The 16,505-nt window shown below is 36.0% G+C and overlaps 3 protein-coding genes across 4 annotated transcripts; 2 read left to right on the top strand and 1 right to left on the bottom strand.

The window, feature by feature from the left end:
• Positions 1–694: 694 nt before the first annotated feature.
• LOC121768683 (cysteine-rich receptor-like protein kinase 42) lies at positions 695–3,713 on the top strand. The gene is made up of 6 exons (XM_042165225.1): positions 695–1,582; positions 1,915–2,028; positions 2,124–2,474; positions 2,557–2,791; positions 2,879–3,023; positions 3,128–3,713. The coding sequence occupies exons 1-6, from the start codon at positions 829–831 to the stop codon at positions 3,506–3,508; spliced, it is 1,980 nt and encodes a 659-aa protein (XP_042021159.1). The 5' UTR covers positions 695–828; the 3' UTR covers positions 3,509–3,713.
• A 1,661-nt stretch (positions 3,714–5,374) lies between these two features.
• LOC121769177 (sirohydrochlorin ferrochelatase, chloroplastic-like) lies at positions 5,375–7,239 on the bottom strand. 2 transcript variants are annotated; one of them, XM_042165895.1, is made up of 6 exons: positions 7,173–7,239; positions 6,820–7,037; positions 6,374–6,435; positions 6,124–6,234; positions 5,911–6,003; positions 5,375–5,668 (listed from the first exon to the last, which is right to left on the bottom strand). In XM_042165895.1, the coding sequence occupies exons 1-6, from the start codon at positions 7,205–7,207 to the stop codon at positions 5,564–5,566; spliced, it is 624 nt and encodes a 207-aa protein (XP_042021829.1). In that variant the 5' UTR covers positions 7,208–7,239; the 3' UTR covers positions 5,375–5,563. The 2 variants fall into 2 exon arrangements, with proteins under 2 accessions (XP_042021829.1, XP_042021830.1); XM_042165896.1 differs by having other exon boundaries at positions 6,820–7,025; positions 7,173–7,225.
• Positions 7,240–9,850: 2,611 nt separating this feature from the next.
• On the top strand, positions 9,851–14,927 carry LOC121766407 (glycosyltransferase BC10-like). The gene is made up of 11 exons (XM_042162699.1): positions 9,851–10,516; positions 11,482–11,598; positions 11,841–11,941; positions 12,097–12,168; positions 12,361–12,442; positions 12,557–12,637; positions 13,425–13,463; positions 13,634–13,699; positions 13,763–13,912; positions 14,439–14,567; positions 14,695–14,927. Exons 1-11 carry the CDS (start codon positions 10,250–10,252, stop codon positions 14,728–14,730), a joined length of 1,140 nt encoding a protein of 379 aa, XP_042018633.1. The 5' UTR covers positions 9,851–10,249; the 3' UTR covers positions 14,731–14,927.
• Positions 14,928–16,505: the final 1,578 nt, after the last annotated feature.

Here is a 16,505-nt window from a genome sequence, read left to right as displayed (position 1 = left end):
TTTGTAAATTACACTATCCATAAAGAAATTCAAACTCCATAAACATGTAGTCATTCATTTTTTTAAATGAGATATACACGTATTCTACTACTCCAATAAATGGATAATTTAAACCTACTATTAGTAAGTTAATTAATTTACCGGCGTTTATTGATTTTTCAATTATTTTTAGCATTTTATTAAAAAAAATATTTCATTCAATCATAAATTCATAATCATAGAAAACATCGACAAAGACCCTCGCAAGCACATTCGCCTTCTCTAACAAATACTTCTTCGTGCCCGCCATAGGAACATTTCCCTTGTTTTTGCCCTTCGATCGGGAAACTGATCCGACCTTCGGAGAATATAATTGCACCACACCAATTGATTTCATATTCAGAAGTGTTTAGTAATGTATGTTGATTGTTGATCCCCGGGATCCTATTAGATTCATTTCCAACAAATTTATAAAAGAAATAAAAATAAAATAATATAAGAAGATTAAAATGATCGTGCAAAATCGATAAAAATTTATGCCAAAAATTACAAAACAAATTTATGCCAAAAATTACAAAACAAATTTATGCCAAAAATTACAAAACAAATTTATGCCTACCCATTTATTCAAAAAACTGCGTTCATCACATTCACACAGCAAAACTCAAGACTTATATTTTTGTCGACAATAACTCTTCATTTTTGTCGACAATAACTCGTGTTAACATAATCATCACACACCCATCAATAAAACTCCTAAATCGAAAATAAACAAAAACCAGCTCCTTTCTCTCTCTACAACTTCTGCAAATCCCAACGCAATTCTGCAAAATCCAACGACTTTTACTGATGAAATACATGCATTTCCCATCATGGATTATCGCTCTCATCTTCCTCGCCAAATTTCCCCCCTTTTCTCTCTCCGACCCGCGAATTTCCGAGGCCGGCTTCTTCTGCGGCCTCGAGCGGCCGCCGGCGAACGCCAGCGCCGCCTACATCCCGCTCTTCGTGAGGGGTATGGAGCTCCTCTCGCAGCAGGTCACGGCCAACGACTGGGGCAGCTCCGCCGTCCACTCCACCAACGCGTCGATATACACCCTCGCGCAGTGCCACGCCGACCTCTCGCACGACGACTGCCTCCAGTGCTACGCCGCCAGCCGTACGCGCCTCCCGCGCTGCCTCCCCGCCGCCGGGGGGCGGATCTTCCTCGACGGATGCTTCCTCCGCTACGGCGGCTACGCCTTCTTCAACGAGAGCGTCGATCCTCGCTCCGACGCCGTCAATTGCAACGCCACGGCGCCGAATTCCACGCTGCCGGAGGCGGAGTTCAGGAGGAGCGTGGCGGAGGTGATCGACAACGTCACGGCAGAGGCGGCGGCGCAGGGGAGGTTCGCGGCGGCGGGGATCGGAGGCGCGTTCGGATTGGCGGAGTGCTGGAACACCGTCGGCGCGGAGGGGTGTAGGGCGTGTTTGGCAAAGGCGAATTCGGAAATTCGGCGGTGTTTGCCTCGCAGCGAAGGCCGCGCGTTGAATGCTGGTTGCTATTTGCGGTATTCTACGCAGAAATTCTACAATCAATCGACTGCATCAAATCATGACTCCGGTAATTGTTTTAAGCTTAATTGAGAAAAATCGAGTAATTCTCAGATTTCAAATCGTGCTGAATAAAATGTGAAAAAACAAAATCAAGTCAAAGTTCGTTAACTTTTTAGCAATTAGCAGAATTTGATCAACTGTTTTAAGTTAAATAGCATGATTATCTGGTGAATGAATCATGTTCATATTTGGCGCCTTCGAAAAAAAAAAGGTTGATTTCTTGACTTGTAGCGTTGTAGAGTGACTATTTTTAGAAAAAATTATTTAATTCAGTCGTGGCAAATGTTTGATCCATTGTATTCAAACAGTTTAGTCATTGTTTGATTCTGAATATTTCAGGTGTTTCTAGAAGAGGAGTGATTGTGGCCATTGCTTTCTCTGTGGTTGCTTTCTGTATGCTTTGCCTCTTTGGTGGTCACGCGGCCTATCGGAGATGGGAGAGACGAAAGCAAGGTATATTAACGCGTTGTAGAAGTTTGTTATAAGACGCGATGTTTTGAGTGGAAGAGTTGTTCATCTTTATGATGTTTTATTTTTGCTAAATACAGAGCGTTATAATCTTGGCAAGATTTCATTTTCCTACAACAAGTCGAATTTGAACTTCAAATACGAGACCCTAGAGAAGGCGACCAACTATTTTGATCCGTTGAGGAAACTCGGGCAGGGAGGGGCAGGCTCTGTGTACAGAGGGACCCTCCCAAATGGGAACACCGTGGCTGTGAAGCGGCTCTTCTTCAGCACAAGGCAGTGGGTCGATGAGTTCTTCAACGAGGTGAACCTCATCAGTGGAATCGAGCACAAGAATCTCGTGAAACTTCTTGGCTGCAGCATTGAAGGCCCTGAAAGCCTTCTGGTTTATGAATATGTACCTAACCAGAGCCTTGAAGTCTGCCTCTTTGGTGTGTTTGTTGTACTAGTTCTCTTTTTTGTCTTTGGTTTTGGTGATTTTGTTTGGATTCTTGAATTTATCATCTTCTGCAGATAAGAATCGGACGAAGATCTTGAACTGGAAGGAACGTTACAACATTGTGGTTGGAACAGCTGAGGGGATTGCCTTCCTTCATGGAGGCACTGAGTTCAGGATCATCCACAGAGACATCAAGGGAAGCAATGTTCTTCTTGATGAGAATCTTGATGCTAAGATAGCTGATTTTGGTCTTGCTCGGAATTTTGCAGCCGATAAAACTCATCTCAGCACAGGAATTGCAGGCACATTGTGAGGATTAATGGATGCTTCCTTCTGAAATTGATACGATTCTGACCAGATCAAAAGTAATCCTAATCGCAATTTGTTGCTTTGCAGAGGATACATGGCGCCAGAGTACATAGTGAAAGGGCAGCTCACAGAGAAGGCTGACGTTTATAGCTTTGGCGTTCTGGTTCTTGAAATCGTTTGTGGAAGGAAGAACAATGTCTTTGTTGAGGACTCCGGATCTCTTCTACAAACAGTAATGCCCCTTACACTACTCCATATTATGTTGTGATCATCCTCATAAAGTCGTCTCATTTTGTTCGTTTTGGTTTACTTTCTCCTTCCCTGCCCCGGCTCTAGGTGTGGAAGCTCTTCAAGACGGATAGACTGGCAGAATCAGTCGACCCTTCTCTGAAGGGCGACTTCCCGCCAACAGAAGCTTCGAAAGTCTTGGAAATCGGGCTCCTCTGCGCCCAGGCATCCGTGGCTCAACGACCATCTATGGTGGACGTTGTTAGAATGCTGACAGATGAAAACTGTGAAGTCCCAGAACCGAAACAACCACCATTCTTGAACACTAGTGCCCTTTCCGGCAGCACTACCAGATCATCCTACAGCATCAACAGTTTGACATCAAACCCGATGACACAGCCGGAAACATCTTATCCCTCCTCAGAATCCTTCAGCATTCAGAGCTCAGAAGGGCAGCAATCAAGAAGTGAAGAGATCAGGTTAAAATAGAAGAGGTTTTTTCGCATGATTATTAAAATTGGATTCATTGTTAGACAAGGCCAGGTGTTGTACAATTGGGTGAAAAGTGAAAGTAAAAGTACAAGAGTTCAAAGCTTATAGAAAACATGCATGCAGATTTTGTAGAGTTTTTATGTTTTAAAAAAAGACCAAAAAAAGGAATATAGTTGAAAATAGGGTAGCCGTTGAAATGTCATTTTCTTGGGAGGTAGAGTTGAGTTTTAGATATAGATTAGAGATTGCTTGTCAAATTATAACTAAATAGAGTAGGAAATTTTGGGCGGTTGTTTTAAGTGTGCTATCAATGACAATTATTTCACTCTATTTATCACAATCGACGACGCACTCATTAATAAAGAGAATTGCTAAACAGTTCATTGTTGGAGTGATCGATTGCTAATTAATTAATCATCATAAATTAAAATTAAATTTTAGTCACTAGATTAGGAGATTTAGTGGTTGAAATAATGACACAAGGATTATATTTTAAATTTAAAAAATATTAAATAAACTTAAGAGGTATTAATGTCAATTCTCTTTTTATCAAAATCAACTCAAAACTTTAAATTAACGTAACTATCTCGATTTAAATTATTTTTCGCAAAAAATATATCAAATTAAAGATAATTTCATAAGGATTCCAACTAGATCTCAATTGCACATGTTCCAACGATGTTCGGGTGATGAAATTTGATAAATTATATTTCAATTTTCGTACATGTTGATAAGCAAATTTAATCAACAAATGCAAAAAAAATCCCAATACAGTGTATGCAAAATATGTAGGTAAAATATCAATAAAACTGTGCTAATATTTTCGTGTACTTGTGTTGATATTCTCATATCATATTGTTGATATTTATAATACACTATGTTGATATAAAAAAACATCCACGAAAATTATCATATGATAACATAATGACGATATTACTCTTTTGTTGATATTTTATCTACTATTTATTGAAATATGTGAACTTCAATCTCATCCACTCATTTCAAAATCCAAGGGTGTAAATTTAGTCTTAATTTTGGATTATGGTGTTATAAGCATTAAAAGAGGACCTACCGTCCATCATAATTATATAATGGTTTTAGTTCTATCTTTAAATTGATGCGACACATTTGTTTGTTTCATTTGGCAACACCTCTCATCACATCTTCGTCACCATCTAAGCCAGCAAGGGGACATTTATTGACCAAAGCTCACTCTCTAGTCTCTATTAATATACTACTACTTTCCAACTCTCAACTGCAACTATTGCCAAATGCTGCTCTAATTAATGGCATACCCACCCCTCCTCAGCTAAGCTTATCCCTCAAACGTGTCACAGAAAGAAACCTTGATTTTATCTGATACTAATACAGATGGAAAGAAGATAAATTTCGAACAATTACATTAATTTATTCAATTGCAGAATCCCAACAAACTTATTGTCATTACAAATGTTAAATTGTTTCGCAAATAGTAGTAAGATAGAAGCTCGATTATTACAAATGTGAAATGAAGAAAACCAAAAGCGGCGGCACAACTGTACAACACTCATTGCATGTGGTCCAACCAAGAGTCACTAAGGTTGGCAGAAGGGCCTTAATTAGTTTGGTCATTACCCCAATAATTGTTGTGGACAAGAAAACAACGTCTCTATTACCATGATCTTCTGTTCTTTGAATTTTAGATTTAGTTTAAACTAGGTTAGAATTTGGAGCTGGATGAAGCAAAGCACTAGCAAATGGACAATGTGCAAATGGACAAACAAGTGGAGAGGAATGTGATAATGAGCGTAGCTTACTTCCCTTCCAAACAATAGGTTTAAAGGTACAAAATCTCTCTCAAAAGAGAAGGTAGAGATGAATGAATAAGAAAAAATGAATCAAGAAAATGTATTTATGAGAAGATAGTTAAAACATCAGTACAAACAAATGGGTGCTGCAATACATGGGAATTTACGTGATGAAGAAAACGAAGTAAAGGTACATTGGTTCGTCAAATCTTTGAGCTCAAAATTTGTAATTCGCAGGAGAGCATAATGAAGTAGAACTATTACACTAATTATAGAGCCGGCATTTTCCTGTTCCAGCGCATACTGAGCACTCCTCCTTCTCGCCTGCAACATGGTTCAAGCAGTAGGTGATTCTGTCGTTCACCACATCCTGTGACGACTAACTGTTAGTGGGTCGTGTCTAGTTTCAGCTAACGTGTAAACCATCTCATAAGTAACTACTAATCCACATAAAATACCAAGGTCACAGTATATGTATATAATCCGAATGATTACAAAAACAAGAACAAAGATTATCATGTTTATTTCACAGAGAAACAATAAGAAAAGGGCACTAGCATATAAATGTAGAATGCATTATGCATACGAGATGGATAAACCAAAGCCTCATACCACAAGCAGTTCGTGCAGACCAAGAGGCGCAGTGATGACATAGGAAACCTCTGGATGGTCCTTTGCAGCTTCGGCCGTGAGAGAAGGAATATCCTATAAAATAGCAACAGAAAAACTTGGCTCTTGTTACATTTCCAAAATCTGTCGATTCAGGTGTCAAAAGTACGAAAGAGGCCGACTTCATTATACGTTTCAAGTTCTCTTAACCACTACCTGGTGCCAATGTCTTCCAGGAAACAAGAAAAACGGGCTGACTATAACACGCCTTGCCCCTTGTTCAACACACGAATCAAAAGCATCCTTGATAGATGGCTCAGCCAGTTCCTAATTACAACAGAAGAATCTAGGAGGAATCAACAAACAGTTATAGACACTCTTTGCTATTAAAACAGAAGTTTCATTATCGTTACAATAAACGATAGAGTCAAAAGAGGGAATCGAGATCCATTGATGTGATCAATACCATATGAGCAGGCTCCACAATCGGATATTTCGTTTTATCTCTAAACATAATCACGAATTCATCTGAACGAAGAAATCAAAAACAAAAAAGGCATCAACTGTCAATGAAACAATGTTCTACACTATATCAAGCTAGTCAACAGAAATGTCAAGGAATAAATTTGGGTAAATTCTGTTAATTTGAAGAATTATATAGATAGCAGATGTAGATAGCTTGACAAAAGATATATTTATAGGGAAAAAAACCACATTATACTCTTATGAATCGAAAATTCATCGACTAAGTGCGTTATTTCTTATATAAACCTGCTACTGATCCACAAAATGTGAACTATCTCAACAAAAATGATTTTCAAATAATTCATCAAAATCCGAAATAAACGAACAGTTCAAAATTCACTGAAACAGAAAATCAACATCACAAAATAGAGCAAAAGAATTTCTTACTCAGCATAAGATTGGATTCCTTTCGGCGCGAACCGTGGTCGACGATGATGATGCCATCACCTTCAACAACTGGGTTCCTAAATCCGCCGCCATTCGCGGCGGATGCCACACACAACCTTGACGGTAAATATTTGGGTTTTGATGGATTCCGACGCAATTTCACAAAATTGGGAACCGAACAATCAGGCCTTCTCCCCAATTCTAACCTAGTTTTTGGGCTTAATTCGTGAAAATAAAATGAAAAGGGACGGAAGATTAAGTGCGATATTTACAGTAGATATTTTTTTACTTGAAGAAGTGGACATAAATTAAATCAAAAGTTAATGAAAATCATACAGATAGAACGGATTTACCTGCTTAAATTGAGTGGAGAAGATGATGCCGCCATTTTTGCTAGCTCCCAGCTCTCTTCATTTTCTTTATTTTACATTTCTCTTTTTCTATAATGGACCCTTTTTACACTTGGGTAATTGGGCTTCTTTAACTGATCCATGGAAAATCTACTAGTTGGGCCGTGTTGTTTATTCCTCTAAATTATTTGTTTCAATCTTTTCTCTCTTTTTTTTTAGAACAAATTATTTATTTCAATCTAATTATGTGTATGACAAGTTTGAATTATTTGAGTAATAAGAAAGGGCGAGACAATTTAATTATCGAGTTTGATTATCTAACATGAGGCTTCAACTAGAGTCAAACAATGTTAGTGTTTATTCCCGCCGTTGTTGCATTTCATATTTTCGAGGAAGAGAGACTCTTCCGAGACAATTTATCCCTCCAAAAAAATCGAATTATTATGCAAAGGATGAGGAGTGAAATATAAGCACTAGTCGAGACGAGCCCGTAGGCCGTAATTATAAGTGCATGCTTCTGTTTACTCACACTTCTATCAAACGACCATATAATATAATTAGGTTTAGGTCGAAATTAATTAATCTTAGCATGATACGCCATGCCCAATAGACTTGTAGACATAGTAGTCTCGTGATATATATATATATATATATATATATATATATATGGATGTATTCATTTCCTTTTCCTATATTTCCTCCTTTTTCCTTCTTAATATCAGCCATTAGATTAGAGAAATGGACGGTCAAGATCAACATTGGGTAATTAATCCCGTGTTGCATTATTTGTCCTATTTTGTGCATTATGAGGGTACAATAGTAATCTAATAATGACTGGAAACCGCTACGAATAATGCACCACATGGTCACGAGTAATGCATATAATTGCCTATATAATGCACAATATGTGAACTGCAATGCATACGAACAAGATGTGCTGTGTTATGATGTTTGACACACTTTTCTTGTTTCCCCTAAGGGTTTAATAAGCTTAGGGGCTAGGGTATAGTACGTAGACATTACTAAATGCACGTATGTAATCTTCAATCCGTTGATTAACCCATATACACAATACCTCTAATAATGCATAATATACTGAGATAATGACAATTAACAGCTACATAATGCACTACCTAAACCAAATAATGCACATACGTATATTCCAATAACAACAATTTGTTAGTAATGTCTACGTACTATGCCCTAGCCCCTAAGCTTATTAAACCCTTAGGGGAAACAAGAAACGTGTGTCAAACATCATAACATGGTACATCTTATTCGTATGCATTGCAGTTCACATATTGTGCATTATATAGTTAATAACATCCATTACTCGTGACAATTTGGTGAATTATTCGTATCGTTTTATAATTTGTTATTAATGCGTACGTACTATACCCTAGCCCCTAAGCTTATTAAACCCTTATGGGAAACAAGAAACGTGTGTCAAACATCATAACACAACACATCTTGTTCGTATGCATTGCAGTTCACAAATTGTGCATTATATAGTCAATTATATCCATTACTCGTTACCATGTGAAGATTACATACGTGTCTACGTACTATACCCTAGCCCCTAAGCTTATTAAACCCTTAGGGGAAACAAGAAACGTGTGTCCAAACATCATAACATGGTACATCTTATTCGTATGCATTGCAGTTCACATATTGTGCATTATATAGTCAATTATATGCATTACTCTTGACCATGTGGTGCATTATTCGCAGATACCAAAATGTGGCAGTTACTTTTCCGTCAAATGTCAATAATAACCCTGTAATGCATACAACCACCTTCTATAATGCAACACGGAACCAGTTTTATAGAATCAATCTGATCCGTTGATGCCTTAGATCTAACGCGTAATATTAAGAAGGAAAAATGATCTAAGATGTGAAAAGAAGAATAACACTCCCATATATATATATATATATATATATATATATATATATATATATTGTGAACTATGTGTATATTTGGCTGGTGGAGAGTCACTAGTCAATGGGCAGAAATAAAGACCATAACCCAACTCGTGTAGTTTGGTACCATTATTATTGCACATGGTCTCATATAACTAACCAATAATTAATCAAATTAATAAAAGTCAACATAATAAAGTCGTTAGCAATATTTAACATCGAAATTTGGGTGATTGAGCTTCTCAATGAGTAATTGCATATTAAGCCAATTTGCTCATTAATTCTAGAAGAAAATAAAGTGATGTTTGTTACAGCATTTAATTAAATATGATCATAACATATTAAAAAAATGGTTTATATAGTTGTTAGAGCTTAATAAAAGACATCACCAAACCATGTGTTTGATCACTTGATGTAACTCTATCACCTCCCCTTTTGTCTCGTGCGGGTTTTCTGCATATATGATGTTATTCATATGTTTGTTAAAACTATATTATTATTCAAAAATTTCATGATTTTTCTTTTTGAAACATTTTTGAAACATTTAAGTTTGTCTATAACAATATATAGCTTGTTAAATCAGATTTATTCTCTTGTACGATACTGATCCCAACTAGTTAATCACAACAATTACCATATTTAAATCCAAACGAATAAATTGGCTATAAATAAGTCCAGCACAAAAAAAAAAGCAAAAATAAAAGTAGCAAAAACATTGTCGGAATAAATAATTGTTGGACAGTACACGCAAAGAGAAAGGTTTAAGCAAAAACATTATTCCTATTTCCAATCATACAATCTCCATTTCTAAGCCAAGTTTCTTTCTCTCTCTAGCTTTCGCTTCTTTTACAATTTCCACCGGATTATGGAATAAATAATCCGAGCTTCCGATTTTGTTGCCATCGTATTCTCTCGTAGCTCGTGAACCTGATCACTTCTCTGCTAATCCGTGACTGTGACACGGAATTCTAGAATTTTTGCCGATTTTTTAAGTTACTGATCTATTTGTCTCGTGTCAGAGTAGTTTAGTTTCGAATCGAGATTTCTGATGTTTTGCGTGAGTGGAGAAGATGTAGCGGAAATGCAGTGTGAAATACGGAGTGATTGATTCGTGTTAGTGAATGATGTGAAGACTGAGAGAGGTTGCGGATTTTGAAATGCTGAGCCCTAAATTAGGAGCTCAGTCAGAGCGGATGAAGCGGAGGTCGAGTTCGGGGAAATTTCATCATAGGTGGAAGCGGAAATTCTTCGCGTTTCTCTTGATTGCGATTTGTTTCGCCACGTTTATGTTGATGGAATCGGAGTACAGTAAGATCAAAATGCCTTCGTTCATATCTCCGCCGCTGCAGAAGCCGAAGATTGCTTTTCTTTTTATTGCTCGGAATCGGATTCCTCTCGACATTGTTTGGGATGTATTTTTTCAGGTAATTTTTGGCATCCTCTTACTATTTTGGGAAGTTATTATTTTGGAAGAGAGTTTAATCCGGTTATTGCTCTTTTAAGCAAAATATAGTACTTAGCTTTAGGCTACATAAATCAGTTTCCTAATTCGTTGTTTTGGATGACTTGGGGTTTTTTAATTTATTTTTGTATCACAATTTGACTCTGCTGTGATCATTGAAAGACTAATAATAGCAAAGATGCATCTGTTACAAAATTCATTGAAGTTCGAAGATACTTAAATTAAGTAGTAGTAATAGTAGTAGTAATACTTTGTACGAAACTGAGAACGTTTATTAATCTTTTCGCGAATACGTACTAAAATGAGTAAATGACTTACCTCCTTGAATTTAGCGAGTTGCAAATTCATGAGTATAACGTAAGGTAATTGTATTTTCACGTAATATTTATTGATGCTACTTTCACATGTGTGTGAACTCTTTTCTCCTTTATTAAGGTATCAGTTATTTGAATTGATATATTCCTGAACAAAAAGGAGACGATGGATGAGTGTTTATCACTTTTGAAGTTGTTGAATATTTTAAAATAATACTACCTGATTAAAATTGAAGGATCGAATTCGTGTATGTTGTTATGCTTTCATATAAACCAGTTCATTGATTAGGGTGATGTTCTATGAGTTTGCCTTATTGCTGTACCTTTGTTTCTGGGAAGCATGAGAAATTGGCTATTCTGCTGGGACAACTTTTGACTGGTGAACATCTTACATATAATGTGATGTAATTGGAAGTATACATCACACTTACTTGCTTGGGATGATTGTTAACTAGTTATGGTAGTGTTAAACCTATCATCAGATGATGATCAAATAACTACTGAGACGTAGTAGTGATGATAATGTTGTCTTTACCATGAAAAAAATTCTTTGACCCTATATATTATAGAGATCTTTCACTTCAGTCTATGGAACTTTTTATGTTATTTGCAGGGTGATACAGAGAATAGATTTTCCATTTATGTTCATTCAAGACCAGGGTTCTTGCTAAATGCAGCAACGACGAGATCAAAATTTTTCTTAAACCGTCAAGTGAATGATAGCATACAGGTCTGGTTTTGTTTAATAAATTACTTACTCAGCAAAAATTATTTGAGTTTCCTGACGTACTACTGTTTTGTTTTTCGATATTATGGTATTGGTCATATATCTAAAGGAAATAAAGTGTGTATATAATCTGTCACTCTTCTAGTCTTACTTCGGTTGGTATGTTGGCTGACTTTATATAAGAACCCTGCGGTCTATTTTTTATTCGTATTTGAAGTGATATCTAGCTACTGATACTTTATTAGGTAGATTGGGGAGAAGCAAGCATGATCCAGGCGGAGCGTATTTTGCTTCAAAGTGCACTGATGGATCCTTTCAATGATCGGTTTCTTTTCCTTTCAGACAGGTAAAATCTCATTTTTTCAGTGAGATAATATGCCCCCCTTATATACTTTTTCTGTATCTGTTTTGGCTTTCTTGGATTTATAAAAATCTAGCGTCTTGCATTTTTAGGTCACAAAAAGATGAGCAACTCATCTGTGTTTATTTTTTCTGTTGCAGCTGTGTACCTCTCTATAATTTCAGCTACACATATGACTATATAATGTCAACCCCAAATAGCTTTGTGGACAGGTAATGCTGATACATATACATAGTCCTTGCTCTCCCTATTTACCTGTTAAATGGTTAATAGTTTTTGGTGTTTTTATTCTTTTCTCTTGAGTCCTTCTTCCTATGTTTTTTTATTTCCTGTACACAGTTTGTTGTGGATGTACGTATTTCGAATTTAATCAGCTCATGAGACCTTATCAATTATGGTTGCAGTTTTGCTGATAAAAAGGAAAGTCGTTATAATCCAAAAATGCATCCAGTGATTTCTATTGACAACTGGAGGAAGGGATCTCAGGTGACTCATAATTTTGTACTTCGCAGAGTCAAACTAGTTTCGCGATACACTGTGACAAGAGCAGCTATGAGGATTTGTATTTCTAGCTTATAATATGTCTTTTATTCTTTGCAGTGGGTTGTTCTGACCAGAAAGCATGCTGAGGTTGTAGTTGAAGATAAAACTGTATTCTCTATGTTTCAGTTACAATGCAAGGTTGGTATGATGAGAATTTCCTTTTGCATCGTGTGATTACGAGCTGAATATATTTTTGGTTGCATGATTCTTTTACCTTCCATGAGTTGTAGTATTTGTTTTAATTTGAAGTTATTTTCTTTCCTGCATACTTCAAATGCCTTGATGTTTTAACTGGTATTTGTCTAAATAGTCTTTACTTCCTAAAGGGGTGTTAAATTTAAGTGGTAGATTAGATTCTGAATACATAGGATTGAGCATTTGAAGGATTACACGATCAAACAATCAATTTTTAGAAGTAAATCTACGTCCCGGAGAGTACGAAAGGTGAAGACCTCATGAATACGCAACAAAGGACGAAAGATCTCCCTAGCTGGGTAGATGGCTCGACATTGTTTGGCCCATCAAAGTTAATAATGGTGGATTAACCTGTATTATTTTAAGCTATATAAGCTGTCATCCAAAGTTAACACCCTCTCAGGGAATAAACTGATCAAAGGTGCAAGGGTAATTTAACAGAACTCATAAAGGATATCATCTACCAATACCATATTTTGATGAATAAGGCCTCGAGTCAGGAAAAGTTTATATCTACTAAAGTCCTGGCATGTAAATTTTACAGGCAGTTAGATGTTGAGATGCTTAATCTCTGTATGAGCATACTTTATGAACTATGCTTGCTACTTTTCATAATTCATTTATTCGTTAATATCACCGGAGGCTACATGGACATGTTTTCTATATCAATCATGATTTTATTTATTTTTCTGTCTTTGACTTGTTTGTTTTCCTTTCCTTGCGAAAACAGACGAAGTCATTACCTGAATTTTGGCGAGACCGTCACATTGTAAGTCCTGAATTCCTCTCACCCATCAATTGAAACATGATACACCCAGTAGTGATAAGTAGTAGTAGTACCTATGTCTTCGTTTCAAGATTGTGGGTTTCTTTTTGTGATCGTTATCATTATTTATGGAGGATAAAAGTGTTAACTCTGTTGTCATTCTCCTTATGCAGCCTGCCGATACATCCGCTGAACATAATTGTATACCCGATGAACACTATGTTCAAACCTTGCTCACTGTAAGCTGATCTCATGAAACAAGCTGTTATATTTTATCCATTGCTTATCGTTTCTTTGTTCAGATAAAAGGCCTGGAAGGAGAAATCACTAGAAGGTCACTGACTCACAGTTCTTGGGATCTAACATCTTCAAGGGATCCTCATAGGAAAGGATGGCATCCAGTCACTTATAAGTTGGCCGATGCTACTTCCAGTCTTATCCAGTCCATCAAGGTAATTTTCGTGCTGTTTTGGTTATACTATGATTCTTCTTCTTACATGTTTCCATTTCATCAATCACTCAAGCCCGCACGAACCAACTCTCGTCCCTTGAATAAACTTTTTAAGGTTAAATAATGAAGCCTTGTATGCAGCTTGATCTTCCCCAGAAACTTATTATTCTAGGGCACATTAGTAATGATATTTTTCACTGTGGGTGTTGGTCTATTTCTTTCTTTCTGCCTCGAAGACTCAAGTAAGCAACGAGTCTAGTTGTAAATTATGTGATTCACTACGCCCTGCACATTTGAAGATTTGAAGTTATACCCTGTTTGACTATGCTCAGCTTGTAGAAAACTGTATTGTTTCTTAGGTTTCATCTGGGCATTAGTAGCTTTGTGGAACTGCTCAGTTGATAGGAGTAATATATATCAGTACCATGAATGCATGAAAAAATTTACGATTCTAAATTGTGAACGAAGTCAATAGGAAAATAGGCAAAAAAAAGATTGAGGCTTCATATACGTGTTTTCTTCTGCAGGCCATAGATAACATCTATTTCGAGACTGAGTACAGAAGAGAATGGTGCACTAGCAAGGGGAAACCCTCTCAATGCTTCCTTTTCGCCAGGAAATTCACGCGGCCTGCTGCCTTGCGTCTTCTCAATATGGTGAGTTCATTCTATTTTCATTATGTGCATACATGAACAATAATTATTGGTGTCATGCATAGCAAGAAACATGGCAATGAATGAAAATTTACGATCCTTTTGTCAAACACATTGTTTGTGGCTACAGTCTGCTTTCGGATTTTCCCGAGAAGCTACAACTTGAGCATAATATCGCGAAGTAGCCCATGGATTAGCAACCGGATATCATACATGTGAATAACCTAGTGAGTCATCCATACTGATTATGATCAATATCGAAACGAGTTGTATTCTGTGCTGAAATGTTCTAATAAAGGCTGTTTTATGACCAATATCTTACTTATATTCCTGGAGTAATCTCAGTTTTCTGGTTTGTTAGCATAATCAGCCTCAAATATTTAATAATTCTGCAGCAATATTAGTAGCCATCTACAGTATTCTGAATAATTCTCCCACAATTCATTTTGTTAATTGTTTGGAAACTTTTGATATTAAAGTTTTCTGGCTATGGAAATCTCAAATTTGACACAGCGTTCATCCGCAAATACAATACTATAACATTAGATAAAACAGGAATATGCAAATAGATGTGAGATTATATTAAGTTGAATATAGTTTTTTCACGGGGTGAGAGCAAGGCTCGTGATTCGTAAACCAATACTAATTCTACATATCACTCTCCGGAGATCAAATATGAGGTTGAGGCCATCGTCCAATCGAACAATATTTATAAGACTCATCGGTTCTATCTAATTCATCAAATCGAAGAATACCCTAGTCACCATGAGTCCTTGACCAAGTGAATATCTCTATTAGTCTAATTCAAATTTTATAACCTTGACCAAGTGAATAAATGTGATTCATCCTAATTGGAAAAGAGATCTTAGCTACTGCGACGTGTAACTATCTAATACTCTTCTCGATTGCTTAAGCACTAATGCACATTAAATGAGTGGGAACATATCACAAGATTTCTCTAATCTCCAGTCCCATCAAATTAGTTTAGATAAATTTCATATCATTTTACTTAAATTGAGGTGTATGAATTATATAAAATAAGTACTCCATATAATAAGACTAATAATTTCGATTACGCATGTAATATTAACTTTTATTTCTACAAAAGCTGCATGCCATGTACTGAAAAAACATTTATGAAATTAGAAGTATATATTGATTTAATAGCACAATGGTTTATTTCATATTTTAAAAAATATTAAATTAGAAATTGTGAAATAGTCATTGCACCGTGGTGTCAATTTTACGCTAACTGCAATTCCAACCGACACCAACGGCAATGATCGTTGAATTAACCACCGTTTAACGGTATTTGGCCACGTATTTGCATTTGTGTCTCCAAATTAAACGTCAACATTCCACCAAACTTTACTTACTAGAAGAATAGTCATTCCAATTAATGCGAGTGGATAATATAAATCTTTCATTAATTCCGTCGGCTCTCCTTTTTTTTCTTTTTCAATATTGTATTGCTTTATAAAATAGTACTACTAGCTTCTAAATTATACAAGAGGGATAATTAAATTATATCTAAATCACATATTTTTGAAATGAAAATATTGTTGTATATAATATATGGCATGCAGAGAGTATAAAAAAGGATAGATTATATTTGTTCGATTTATAAGAAATTAGGGCCATCTGAATTAAAGTACTTTTCATTACAAATTTGAATTTAATTCAAACTATATAATTATATTATCCATTAGACTTTTTTCTCTTGACTTAAGCAAAATCTTTTAACCTCATTCTTAGAGTATTTCCAAGGGGAGAAGATATATAGAAAATATATATTGTATTTTACCTTCTTAAAAGGTGAACTATACCTTTCTAAAAGGTAACACATTCCAAAGGAAAAAGGTATATAGAAAGGTAAATTAATTTTTAAAAATAAAACAATAGTACAAAATGTATTAAAAAAATATAAAGTGTAATACCTTC

The sequence above is a fragment of the Salvia splendens genome, chromosome 15 (genome assembly GCF_004379255.2).
Source record: "Salvia splendens isolate huo1 chromosome 15, SspV2, whole genome shotgun sequence".
Lineage (NCBI taxonomy): Eukaryota > Viridiplantae > Streptophyta > Magnoliopsida > Lamiales > Lamiaceae > Salvia > Salvia splendens.
This window is presented reverse-complemented; position numbering and strand designations above follow the sequence as displayed.

Coding starts and splice junctions, on each gene's coding strand:
- LOC121768683 (XM_042165225.1), top strand. CDS start 829: ATGAAATACATGCATTTCCCATCATGGATTATCGCTCTCATCTTCCTC. Junction 2,029..2,123: donor ATGGGAGAGACGAAAGCAAG/GTATATTAACGC, acceptor TGCTAAATACAG/AGCGTTATAATCTTGGCAAG. Junction 2,792..2,878: donor ACAGGAATTGCAGGCACATT/GTGAGGATTAAT, acceptor GTTGCTTTGCAG/AGGATACATGGCGCCAGAGT.
- LOC121769177 (XM_042165895.1), bottom strand. CDS start 7,207: ATGGCGGCATCATCTTCTCCACTCAATTTAAGCAG. Junction 6,004..6,123: donor CTGGAAGACATTGGCACCAG/GTAGTGGTTAAG, acceptor GCTATTTTATAG/GATATTCCTTCTCTCACGGC. Junction 5,669..5,910: donor GTCTGCACGAACTGCTTGTG/GTATGAGGCTTT, acceptor TAGTCGTCACAG/GATGTGGTGAACGACAGAAT.
- LOC121766407 (XM_042162699.1), top strand. CDS start 10,250: ATGCTGAGCCCTAAATTAGGAGCTCAGTCAGAGCGGATGAAGCGGAGG. Junction 12,638..13,424: donor TGTTTCAGTTACAATGCAAG/GTTGGTATGATG, acceptor TTGCGAAAACAG/ACGAAGTCATTACCTGAATT. Junction 13,700..13,762: donor ATGTTCAAACCTTGCTCACT/GTAAGCTGATCT, acceptor TTCTTTGTTCAG/ATAAAAGGCCTGGAAGGAGA.